The sequence below is a fragment of the Atractosteus spatula genome, chromosome 27, assembly GCF_055471065.1.
Source record: "Atractosteus spatula isolate fAtrSpa1 chromosome 27, fAtrSpa1.hap1, whole genome shotgun sequence".
NCBI classification, from domain to species: Eukaryota; Metazoa; Chordata; class Actinopteri; order Semionotiformes; family Lepisosteidae; genus Atractosteus; species Atractosteus spatula.
In genome coordinates, this window is record NC_142732.1 from 10,099,610 (window position 1) to 10,112,972 (window position 13,363).

The 13,363-nt window shown below is 49.2% G+C and overlaps 1 protein-coding gene across 2 annotated transcripts in view; it reads right to left on the reverse strand.

Moving 5' to 3' along the window:
* The window catches only part of plrdgb (PITP-less RdgB-like protein), an 80,719-nt gene that overhangs the window by 6,065 nt on the left and 61,291 nt on the right, over positions 1–13,363 (reverse strand). For both annotated transcript variants that reach the window (XM_088907042.1, XM_088907043.1), the window contains exons 11-18: positions 8,373–8,570; positions 7,142–7,290; positions 5,746–5,862; positions 3,179–3,295; positions 1,738–1,886; positions 1,147–1,296; positions 836–1,019; positions 128–256 (exon numbers count right to left, since the gene is read on the reverse strand). In XM_088907042.1, coding sequence (XP_088763168.1) covers positions 128–256; positions 836–1,019; positions 1,147–1,296; positions 1,738–1,886; positions 3,179–3,295; positions 5,746–5,862; positions 7,142–7,290; positions 8,373–8,570 — 1,193 coding nt within the window. The remainder of the gene's footprint in view (positions 1–127; positions 257–835; positions 1,020–1,146; positions 1,297–1,737; positions 1,887–3,178; positions 3,296–5,745; positions 5,863–7,141; positions 7,291–8,372; positions 8,571–13,363) is intronic.

Consider the following 13,363-nt stretch of genomic DNA (forward strand, 5'->3'; position numbering starts at 1 on the left):
ACAGCAGCCGGCCTCTTGGCCAGGTTGCGGTTGTTGTTGTGAAAGGAAGTGAAGGATTATTAACGTCAGTAGTGTTCCTCCGGGTGAGGGTGAGAGCGGGCCGGCACTGGGAGTGGCTTCCCCCTACCTGGCACTGGTTCTGGTATTTCTTGGAGGGTCGGCCCACGATGTAGATCTGAGTGGGGCTGAGGCCCAGCATGTTGTACACTGAGATGTCCTTCATGGAGCCGTAGGCGGCGCTGATCCTGATGTGGCACTGAAACACAGGGACACGGTTCAGCCTGCCCATCCAGCGCCTTGCCCAAAGCAAACCACCATCCGCACGGGAGCAAGGTCATCTGGACTCTACTCTTGCCCGTCTGTGCTCCGGTCAAGCTTTAACGAATCAATTGCTCTTTGGCGGCCAAGAAAATGAAGTCATTAGGGGTGTTATGAGTAATCAGATTAGTCAGGTGAAGTCCTTGAAGCCCTGCTTTGGCAACAGACTGCTCTGCTCACCCGTCGCTTCTCCACAGTGGAAAGGAGGACGGAGAGAGTCAAGGACTTGCTGCAGGAGCCAGTAGGCTTTATTCTAAAAGCTCAGAGGGGTGGGTGTTAACTGGAGATGATTTGGAAGAAATTTCTACCGATTCCTCTTTCTTTGGAGAGAAACTGAAATGTCCCTTTCTACCGATACTTCAGTAAAGGAAAGGCTTGTGCCCTGCGTGGTATACGGACTCATTGTTCAAGGTGCTCTGTGGGTTTAAAGCTGCTGCTACTTGACCAATGTGTCGTGTGGACCTTCCCTCTAGTAGCCCTCCTAACTGAGCCACTGGGGGGCGCCAGCGAGCCGCACCTCCTGGACCAGGTTGCGCAGGAAGATGGTCTTCTGCCGCAGGGGGTCGTGCACCAGCCCCTCGGAGAAGAAGATCATGCCCTGCGGGAAGTTGTGCTGCGAGAGCCAGGACACCACGCGCTGCTTCTGCATGTCCGGCCGGCCCGTGATGTAGATGATCAGGTAGCCGAGGTCCTGCCAGTGCCTGCGGAGAGGGGGTGGGGGGGGGCGGGAGGGCTCGTGAGCTGAAGAGTCGGAAAGTCCGCAGAGACGGCGCCCCCGGCTCGAGGGAAGGAAACTACAACCCCCCCGTCCCCCCGGGTGCGAGGTACCTGACGACGTCCACCGCGCCCGGCCGCACTTTGGGGTCACTGCCCATGATGGAGACGCTGGCGGCGAAGGAGCCATCGATGCTGAAGACGACACACTCCATCCCCCGTGGCAGCACCGTGAGGAAGGCCTCTGCGCTCGTCTGGTCACCCCTGGGGAGAGGGGGGTGGGGGGGGTTAACGGGAGAGGCCGCTGGAGAGGGGCAGCACGTTTCCGAACCACGCGTCCCTCTTACGCACTTTCCAGCATCGCCTTCTGGTCTGAGCCAAGCGGCTTTGGGTCTGGTTCTACCTAGGTTTCACTCGTAAAGCAAAAAGCTACCTCCAGCCTCCATAGAGGAATCATGGTGTCTGCGATGCCATGACAATGACCTTTGACCTTCCTCACTATGACTGCAAAGTATAACATTTGTAACTGCTTCCTCTCCATCTGTGGCTGCAGACCTCTTTCATTAACTGGAAGAGGCGCTACCAATGCAAGCCGAGCGCCCGCCCTGTCTTCCTTCGCACAGCAGGACTCTGAAAGGCTGAGGGAATGGGGGGGGGGGGACCGCCGGAGGCTTCGCCGCCGTATGGGTAGAGCGGTTCACTCACTTGACCACCATCTTGATGGGATAGACGCCCACGGGCAGCCGCTTGCCCTCAGGCACCGTGTAGGAGACGCGGCCGTTGCTGTTGGTGACCTCGGTGTCGAAGTGCACCCAGCGGCCCGAGGCCGGCTGTGTCATCAGGAAGATGTCCACCTGGGAGGGAGGCGAGAGAAAGGCCGTGTCCCAGTACGCACACTTGCGGACTTGCGCCCTTCGTGTTCCATTCAATTCAATTTCTTTTGGTACAGCGCCTTTCACAGCAAGGTTGCCCCAAGGCGCTTAACAAAGAAAGTGACCCTACATGTTGAGAATACAGAACAGAAAAGGCCAGAAGACAACGGAGGAGAGGAAACAAAAACCCCCCAGTAAGGAGAAAAGAAACCTCTGGGGGTCCAAGGTGAATCTGTGTTTCACAAGGGGGCTCACCAGTGCCCACAATGTACCCTTCTCTGAAGTCCGCATCGGAGCAGACTGCACTGAAGGGAATCACCCCCTATTCCTTGCAGAATTGGGACGTTTCATGTTCTAACCTATCAGGGCGGAGAGAAGTTGCCATGGGGAATAAAATATCCACGCGTTTCATTAGAGAACAAAAAATTATTCTTAAAAAGATTATCTGTGGACATGCACTTAGCCACTGGAAAAGAAGCAGCAAGGACAAGACAGCAATCTGAGCCTGAGCCATGTGACCAGCGAGTGCTGGCACACGAGGGGCTCCCACTGCCCTGTTCTCAGCGCTTGAATGCTTGAATCCTCACGCCCTTGAAGTCCACACTTGCTCTGCGTCACAGAATGGCGGACCTGGAGGAAGAGCTTAGGGCTCAGTGTGACAACTGGGACAGAGCAAAACAGTGGGACCATGTCTAATCAACCATGCGATTGATTAAGTCAGAGACTAGGTTTCACCTGAACCTACCCTACACATTACCGAAATCAAATCAAAAATCAAATCAAAATGTATTTATCAAATGCACAACAATACAGCCTGCAGCAGTAGTTGCGGGCAATGAAATGTCTTTTCTGCGAGCTCACAAAAATCACAAGAATCACAAAAATCACAAAATTAAGGTTACAATCACAACCTTAATTTTGTGATTTTTGTGATTTTTAGGTACATTTTTAGGTATGAGTTCAAGGTAGGTCTACATGAAGCACTGTTCACAGCAGGCGGCGGCGAATAAAATGGGCACCATGAGCTCTGATCAAAGAGATTTAAAAGACGTGACAGACGGGTGGGAAAATGACAAACGTAAGAGGGGGATTATCTCAAGAATGAAAGTGATGGAACTAAGAAAGAAATCCCACGGGAGACTGTGAGAAAACACAGCCGAACTCCCAGCTGGGTCTCGGAAAGTCTGGAAGTCGGGGGGGGCCCCGTAACTCAGGTGGTGCCACCCGTGGACGACGCCCGCCTGCACAAACTCGGGGGTTCCCCCTGCTCTCACCTTCTCCCCCGTGAGCGTCACCATGTCCAGCGGCCCGTACATGAACCGACCGACCAGCACCTGGGGGCCGTCCTCCGCAGCGATGACATCGTTCACCCGGTGGTTGGCAGTGACGTTCTGTGGGGAGGTGAAACCAGGCCTAAGCTCCATCTTCTTTTTTTTTAAATTCATGGCCACAGCCAACCTTAACCACATCTCGAAATCGCCGCCTTCTGATCTGGGGCCTGTGTCGCCGCGTAAGCAAGTAATTCATTTTAATTAGCGGACCTGGATGAGATTAGCCTTGCTGGAATACACGTCAGAATCCTCACTGAAATGTAAATTAAGCTCAGGTTTGTGTCAAAACTAGTTGTTTTTACAATTCCTCTTGGAAGTACTTGAACTCCAATCACAGGTACCAAAGACAAAGAGAAAAAAATTCACCCAACTCCCACCTTATAAGGTAGTTGGAAACCTTTTGTCATGTGAAAAATATATATTGAGGAAAATTCAATTCCCAATACTTTACATGTACGACTCAAATCTAAGTGAACTGCCATCATAAGAAGACTATGAGCTCAATTAACGTAGTTCAGAGGTGAAATAAAATGTGTAAAAATTGCAAATATTGTTGAACATCTGCACAGTGCACAATACAGTAAAATAAAAAGAAATAAGAAAATGTAGAGAAGCACTAAAAATGACAAACGGCATTAATAATGTTATAAATATATAGTTAAAAGAGTTTAAATCAATGGATGTTATATTGCAATTGCACAATGCACTAACATATCTCACTTAGTATATTATGTATGATATTGGTCACCGTATTTCAGACATATTCCCAGGCTCAAATGAACACTGAAAAGAGAAGGCTCAACGGAGCCCTGATCCAAGTATTCAAAAAAGTGAAGGTTAAAGATATTTAAATTTAACTTACTTTGTACTTTAAACATCTGCAAAGGCTTGCTGCCCGCACTGCTCACTGGAGAAGACTACAGCTTTGCATTGTGTGGTTCTCAGCAGCTGAATACTACTGTATTTGCTTTTCTGTCCAGCAGAGGGAACTGTGTCACTGCCTGGCACCACGGCTTAATAATAAGTGCTTAATGGGCATACTCAATACACGTTAGCACGAAGAACAGAAACTTCAAATCTTGTTGATGCAAGATTCTTTTAATAGGAAAAAAACACGATTTCTTTTGCAACCCCTTGTCGGCCAGAGAGTAAGAGCAGTGAGGTAGAAACAGAGAATATTAGTGCTCTACCCGATCTGCATACTGATGTCGCTCCCAAGTAGATTTGATCTGAAGTACGTTGATAATGCTCACATTTTAAAACGTCTTTAAATATGGTGGGTTACAACATTGCCTAAATTTGTTACGGAATGCATTCAGGGCTAAATCTGAGCTCATTATTAAACCTGCAATGTGTCACCATGTGATCGTACTGTTCTACAGGGACAGAAAACAGATTTGAATACAAAACCTCTATGTTAGAGCTGTAGAATTGAAATAAAACAGTACTTCAATTCCTTTTCCTGTGCTTAATAATGCTTAATGAGCTCGACTGCTCTCACTAATTGCTAAACTGAACCAATTTAGAGCCTTTCCAGATCTGTGGCAACTGGAGTATCAATTAATGGCAAGTCAATCTGGAGGTGTGTGTCCACTATTACTGAAGCACTAGACACAACCACAAACAGCATGAACACCAGGCATGTGAAGGAGCAGAGCCAATGACAGCCGGTATGTAGCCTCCTGCAGTGCAAGTCTTCAGACATCTTAGACACACTCAGGAGATAAGATACACTGTATGTGCAAATGAGCATCAACAGTTTACTCCACTAATGTTTTCTGCTACTTATCAGTTATTTAAAACAGTTTAGACTTGGGTGAGAAGAACGAAGCTTTAACACACAGATTAGAATCTTTGAAACCCTAAACACAGCAACTCAAGGTCGTCTGTACATGAGCAGACAGTATGAAGTGTTGTAGCGGCATTTACCCATCAAATTTAATTGACCCATTGGCAGGTGCTCTTCACCATTAACATGCTTTGTTCCCTCTCCACACATATGAGCAAGGCTACAAAAAACATATCTGTCAGGATCAACTGTTTGGCTTGAAACAAAATGACTAGCATTGCAGAAGAAGATCGACACTGAACTGAAATAGTTGAAATGAGCAGGTATTGCGCACAGCTATGTACATGCTAAAGGCCTGAGAGAAAAATGAAAAATTTCAGTACTTGTGTACAGAATCAATGTCTGGGTCACAGCAGCGATGACTCATGTTAACTCCCTCTTCACTGCAAATATTATAGTGACTCCCCACCACTATCATGATCATGTAGTGTACTTCTGTAGTCTAATACTGTATCTCTTAAGTCCAGCGAATTTTAAAGCTTAAAAATCCATAGGTATGTATATGTATCTGAATGAATTTAAGTATATTTCTACTGGAACGTAAAATAACAATACTGTTGGGGTTTTTTTCCCCAATTAGAAACAGGACTAATTTTAAGCCTTATCAAGTTGCATGCAATACAAACTGGGTTAGTAGTTTGTCACTAGGGGGCGCTCTCACCCTCAGCTTGACGTGAGTACGGCGCCGAAGCCACTTCTCTCGCGGGCTGGAGGGCGAGAAAGGGGCGGAGTCAGAGCCATCCGCCTGCTGGGCTTTCAGGCAATCGCAGCGCATCACCTGTCAAACAAGCAGCCAATCAGCAACGTCCATATCACCGCTCTGTCAAACAAGCAGCCAATCAGCACTGTCCATATCACCTCTGTCAAACTCTAGCTGTCAAGTCAGCCTTGGGTTAGTGGGCACCCCCCCCGATAATCAAGTGTCTCATGTTGGCAGCGAGCTCAAAAAGAAACACAAGGCTGCCGTATTCATGACATTTAACACCACATAACTTGGCAGAAAATGACACATTAAAGTTGCAGGAAAACTTTCACAACGCTTCAAAGATTTTCACCAGGATCACCAGGAATGTAAAATTTGCTTCTGTGGCGAAAGCTTCTTTGCCATCCCATGATGGTGCTGTGACAGCTGCCAGGGAAGAGAAAACACGTCCCTTGCTTGTCAAGCTGTGACCGAGAGACTGGCAGACTGTCAGTGTGTCTGCAGTGACAGAGCACACCCACGCATGCTCCACAAACCGGCCCTGTCAGTACACGCGCTGTGAAGGAGTTAAAGGTACAAAATGACTTGTTCTTCATCTTTTTATTTTACTCCTGACACTGCGCACACTCAAAAAAAAAAGCAGAACCACTTATCTCTGCATCTGTATCCAAAAATAACGCTTGACGCATTTTGCAAGATAAAGAGGACACAGATTGAGAAGGAGACAGGAGGCTGGCGCTCATCACAGGAAAGGGCTGATCAGAGTGAACAGACAGGGCAGGATGGATCTGCACGATAGCACCCAGGCTGAGTGTTAGAGCCATCAACCTGGGGTGAGTATTCTAGAGGAGGGAACTTGTCTGGACGTGACTGAATGCAGGGAAACTTTACTAAGAAGACAGCATCTGCTTCCGTACAGGAAATCAGATTGGGCTGAGCTTGGCCCTTAACCTCATCTTAAAAGAGAACGTGGGAGGAAACTATTCAGAACAGATTGTGTAGCAGCATCACAGAACCCCTCGAAGACCCTCCTTGACTGCTCAGCATGACCCAGCAGTATTTTCTTGGTCTCAGAGCTGAAACTAGCTGCATGCAATTTCAGGGAATGACCATCAGAAGTGGGTTAGCAGACAGCGATCAGAGTCAGGGGTTAAAGTTTAGAGACAGAACTGAAGGTTAGGGATAAGCATCATGGCTTGGGGTTAATGAGTTTCACCAACTGATTTAATGAGTTAGAATGAGGAGTTTCAGCAAGGGGTCCGAGTAAGAGGTAGGAATTAGGGACAGGTTTAGGGATTAGTAGTTAAGGTTAGGTCACTGCAAGGCTTAGAGGTCAAAGGTCACAGTCTGGTACCTGTCGGAGCACGAAGGCCACAACATCGGTGGATTCCCAATAGCTGGCATGGAAGAGGTGTGGCAGTGCCACAGTGGGGAACGCAGTGAGGACATCCGGACAGTAGAGGGCATAGTCGAGCCGCTTCGTCCCCCACCAGGTACTGGAGACTGGGGGGGGGGAGGGCAGGATCGACGGTTGGAGGAAAGAAGGAGAGATGAGGCAGGATTTAACAAAAGGGATGGAGAGAGAGAGACAGCAAAAGAGAAGGAAGGAGAGAGGGATGAGGAGAGGGAAGGAAGGGGTGGAGAGAGAGAGAAAGAGGAGTGCTGGGTTTCACTAAAACCACCCTTAACACAAACCATCTTTAACTGTATATAATCCAAATAAAAAAAGCAATGGAAACTGATTATGTTAAGATAAAAAAATCTGACAGGAAAAAAATCAACACAACTTAGAGGACTTTTTTAACATCTAAATAAAGGCACGATCCAGTCACTCTATTTTTCCCAATCTGATTTGTAATTAAAATCCTGCTTCCTAGCAGACAGAGGTGAATTTCAGTATGCAGGGGCTGAACTTTCTTTCAACACTTGGCTTAGAATCAAAGTGTGCAGTCCCAGTGAGCCATCCCAGCAGTCAGCGTTCAGCTCAAGAGGGGATTCTGCTTTGCAGGTCCAGCCTGGCTCAAGTCATTACACTGAAGCCAGAGCCGAGCTCTTTGTTCAACTGTATGACAACTCAAACATCTGAGGCCTGGAAAAGACGCCAATTATCCATCCAGCTAAGGCTCTAATGGATTAACTGAGCACTCAGCCGACAGAAGACAGAACGACTCTGGTCTGACCCCCGAGACCGCCATGCCACATGCCACAAGACTGCTATTGCTCCTCTAGTGCAGTGTGGCAGTTTCTGCAGAGCGCCCCCTGGTGGCTGAACTGCTTAGGTAGGGGTGTGGGCTCCACAGTGACCAGAACGGGCTCCCCTTTTCACCTTTCCCTCCTTCTTGTTGCTTCATCATGTTCTTACCAAGTTTAACCGTAAATACGCAGGACACCGAGCCTCCATTTGTTTTCATCCTAAAAAAACGCTTTTTCATAGTCGTGCATTCTGACTGCCGACAGCCTGCTCTGACTGGGGAGCTAGGAATCAATCTTTTAAATGGAAAGCGCCGCTCCCAGGAGCCCGATCTCAGGCCCTCAGTTTCTTCCCTCCCTCAGTGCTGCTGCGACTCTGAGCCTGATGCCCTTACCGGTGGAGATGGTGCTGCCCAGCTGGCTGAGGGAGCACCCCGAGGTCTCGCTGTCGATGCTGGTCAGGCTGCCCCGCCACGGCGCGCGCCCCGCCCGGTTTGCCCCGGTCCCACCCAGCTCGGGGGACGCGGGCCGGGGAGGGTTGGGGCTGGATCCCCCCTCCAGGAAAATCACGGGGTTGCTGTGGATGGCATCAGCTAGGGACAGAGGGAAACGCACATCAGCCCCCGAGACCCAAGCCTGTAGCAGGTGGGGGTGCACAGGAACCCCACTGTACCACGCACTCCATCAGCACAATCTGCTCCTTGTTTTCTGGAAATGGATGTAAATCGATCCATCCATTCTCTAACCAGAGCCTATCCTAGCAACGACCAGGCGCAAGGCAGGTTACACCCTGGAGAGGACGCCAGTCCATCACAAACTTAGACACACTCACATCGGGTCCGTTTTCCCAAAAGTCAGTTAGCCTCCCAGGCTGTCTTTGGACCGCGGGGGAGAAAGCCAAAAAACCTGGAGGAAACCTTCGTGAGAAAATTCGAAACCATGCAGCCAGCGTGTCTGGTTCCCAGCACTGTGAGGTAGCAATGCTAACCGCTGCACTCCTGTGCTGTCCCCTCCACAGACATACACCGCCTTGAGTGGAGTGTCCAGAAAAGCACTATAAAAGTGTAAGCAATTATTAGGCGATATAAAAATGTTTCTATTATTCCAAATGAGTGATTTTGCAAGTGATTATTACCTTCTACAATCCCTGCACTTTTTAATTTGAGGGCGAAGACAGAAGAAGATGAAGTTGGATATTAAGCTAAAAGATTTTGATCCTCTCTTTATTGCACCTCTTACCAGCCCCTCCCCCTCCAGCTCCGGACCAGAATGCACGCGGGGTGGGGATCTTTCTCCACCCCCCAAAAAAAGCGGACACCCCACTTCTCGCCTCTGCAAAACCGAAACCCGCCATCGGACATGACATCTACCGCAGGCGACATGCAGCTCAGACGGCGCGTGGTGTCCTCCGAGGCACAGGGGGGCGCTGTTCTGCAGAAAGTCGGGGTACCCCAGCTGGCTGCAGACCCCCCAATCCTGAGGAGTTCATCCCTTTGCACCGTGCGAGTCCCTGTCCCCAGTGTCTACTGCTGTAGCCCAGATACGAACTGCAGGGTTTTTACAGCCTCGACTGTAGAGCTGAAAGCGCTCTGGAGGAGACGCTGTGTCCAAAGTGCTCCAGCTCGGATATGAAACTTGAACGACAGGCTCAAGATCAAGGGCCTCTTGTCGCTCAACAGCCCCGTTTTAAAGGGCTCTGGAATGCCGCTCGGGAGTGAATTACTGTTGCCCTTACGCCAACAGAGAGACGAACAGAAGCAACGAAGGGGAAATCGCCTCTGGCAGGAAACGAGGAGCCGAGTGCTGATGGCAGATTTGTATTGGTGCCTGGCCGCTGCACTGTAAATCAGCAGATTTCATAAATAATTGAATAAAGAGACAGAAAGCTACTCCAGCAGTTAAACAAGAAATATACGTTAAGCTGAAGCACTTGCTGGAGGGAGAGAGAGAAAGGACAGGGGAGATTGGAGCCATAACTCTTGCAGTTAAAGTGGTCGATCGGTCAATATCGCGTCAACGGTACAGTAGGCAAGGTTATTCAGAAGTCACACAAACTCTTTATTATTTTTGGTTTTCTCTTTCATTATTTCTTTGAGTCTGTCTTTAACACTTTTTTTTTTCTTTCATCGGGGAATCACAAAGCCCTGCCACAGCTCTTCTCAGACGGAACGTTTGACTTCTCTTTGTAAGATAGAGTGCCCAATCCGGCCTCCCTAAAGTTAATCCTTAAATGAATCCACCTGGAGAGAGAACGTCTCACTCCTGCCCCTTGGTCTGCTGTGCAGGGAGGCTGCTGTGTGTCTCCCAGGTGGGGCTGCCCTTCAATGGGGGAGGAACTGGGTTCCCTCCTGTACGTGAGGCACCTGGGCATCCTTTGAGATTCGCTAGGAATAGCAATGAAATTACAGCGATTGTAGTGTTCAAAAAAGAGCTACAAAACCCAGATCCACACTATCCACACAGATCCACACCAGCCGCTGTCGCCATAAAGCCCAATCCATCCTTCAGGATCCCAACCACCCCGGCCACAAACTGCTCTCCCCCCTGCCCTCTGGCAAGCAGTATTGCACTGTTAAAGCACGGACCCCTAGACTCAAGAACAGCTTCTATCCCACTGCAGTGAGCATCCTCAACAGCCAACTGCAGGGCCTCAGACTCAACACACATCTGCACTCTGCACTTTTTATAGTCTACCATTTTTTGCTACTTACTACTACATATTTATTTTTCCACAACACATTTATTGTCTGTATCGTCTACATTGCGTGGTGTTGTCTGTTGTACTGTGTGTGTCCCGAGAGATCAGCGCGATTAAGAATTCCAATGTACGTGTACATATGGCAATAAACTACTCTACTACTATGGTGACAACGGTTACCGAAGAATTGGACTGAAAGGATTATGGAGCGCTCAAGTCAAAATTTGGCTTCACCTTCCGGGCCAGAGCACGAGGAGGCTGGGACCCCCCTGCAGAGTGAGGGGTGACCCAGGGGCAGCTGCAGAGGGGGAGATGGGGTAGAGGTGGGAAAAAAGACATATGAGAGGGAGAGAAGGGGATCACGCACAGTAATTAGTGTTTAGGGGATAAAATGACATCAGCGGTGATTGCTAATTAGACAGCCGAGCCTGATTGAACTTGGCTGTTGTCATCCCTCCTGAACTTTCATTATAAAACTCCATTAAAAAAGGATCCCAAATTGACACATGTAATACACATTCTATACTCATGTAATTAATGGGCCGATTAAATAATTAATAAGTTAACTAATGTCCGTGTGTGCTTGCTCTGAACCAGAGACACCCCAGGGTTTGCCTTTTGCTCCTGTGACATTCGTACTCGAGCCTGTGAACTCACCTACTAATCGCCCTGGATCACACCTGACAGCGCCTGAGCTGAGCCCCAGGGCAGATGGAGGGAGAGAATGAAAAGGAGAGAAGACAGATATGTGTGGTGATGGGGAGACTGGGGGGGGGGGGGGAGTGGAGACAGAGCGATGCAGAAAGATAGAGAGGAGAGATACAGGTCGAGAACAGGCAGAGACAGGCGAGAGGGGAGGAGAGAGATAAAGAGAATCTTAGAGGAAAGAGGAGATAGAGAAATGAGGGAAAGGGCAAAAAGACAAGGGAGTTACAGAGAGCAGAAAAGAACGGGGTGAGAGACGAGAGAAAGCCTCACAGAGACAGTGAGATGGAGAGGCTTTTACTGCTGCACTGCAAGAAGCCCTTCGGGACTCAATACATTCGTCCCCAAACCAACACAGTGACGCACACCTGTCTGGACTGCGGCAGCTCCCAGTCCTGCTGGGGGAGGGCCCGGCTGTCACAGCCTGAGGGACAGAGAGTGAGGCTCTCCCACAGTAACCTGATCTCGCGGCCCTGAACGGCTGTACACGTTTTACCCTTTGCTGCGGCTTGTGCCATGCAGCACAGCAACAAAGCTCTCCGCGTTTTGAGTTTGATTAACGTGCGGGGAGGGGGTGGGTCGAAGCAGGGAGCACCCCCCTCTCCATCAGCACGCTCCGTGTTTTCCCTGACATGGGAAAGGCCACTCATCCAGACCCGCCCTTTCCGAAACAAGAGGCTGGGAGGAAACGGGTCGCGCCCGCCCTGCCCCTTGTTTACAAAGCAGCGCACACTGTCCCATTACCTGCTAAGTGCCAACACCGTGCGATTAGCTGCGAGATTTATTCCTGTGAAATGACAGTGAGCAATTGCTTTTCACTATGTCAGAGAGGCAGCAGGCTGTTCGGCACAATTTTCACAATTGACTTCCCAATAAAGGATGGATTGGATTTTACGACTTGCCGAGCGTTAGATATCCGACGGGCTGCCCACCGCGCGCGCCGACCCTGCAGAGATCCGCGCCGCTGGCGGTTTCCCAATCCCCCAGGCGCTGATATTACAATTAACTTGAAACAGAAACGGCAAGCACTCCGACTTTAAGACAGGGTTCCTGCTGAAACGGCTCAGCCTCGTCGCCTTTTCCATACAGGGAAACGGTGTCTTGTTCCAATGTGGTGAAGGGAAAACGTGGACAGAAGGATGGCTAACGTAGGCCGTCAGGATGACTGAAGTTTCAGACATAAACCGCTATTTGTCCTGTTTTTGAAAGTATAAAAGGTTGCAAAGTGGACCCCCCCCCCCTGTCCTTGAGAGCTGTATTCTGCTAAGGGAAACCCAGTCACCCCAGACAAAAGGCATGGCAATCCTAGGTGATTTCAGACCATTAAGAATGATTCACTGTCATATAGCCCCTTTCATGTCAAGACAGGAAATGCAAAAAAAAATTGATCAAGAAGCATGGGTGCTACTGTGAAATGAATCAAGATTATTGAATTCCTTGGCTCATGCATTTACTGTATATAGTGCTCGTTGCACTTGTACCCATTTATACAACTAGGGATCCTATAGAGTATTTTAAATTTAATTTAAAATTATTATTAATAAATTGGGCCAAAGCACCCTGCTCAAGGGTACAACAACAGCTGAGCCCCACCTGGGATTCGAACCCACAACCTCCTGTGCCACACTGTTTCCCAGAAATGGAGTGAGAAACGTACCCTAGGCCGGTACATTTGATGGAAGAGAATGAAAAAAAAGAAAGAAAATACACTTTTTTTCTCCAGGAGCTGTCAGGCAGACGGGGTGGGGTTGTGAAATGTCGTGGACTGGCAGCGGGAGAGAAGCAGGTGCGCGGATCAGCCTGCCACGCCAGTTGTAACCTCTAATCCGAATGCAGAACATGAGGGCTGTTATCGCCAGCAGGCATCAGGCAGCACGCTGGCGGTTTTTATTGCTTCCAGTCCTACCGTGGTCCCTCTTGCCCCCCCCTTACTGCTTAAGAAAGTAGAGAGGGCTTAGGGTAGCAAGTGGGGCTCCCCTGAGC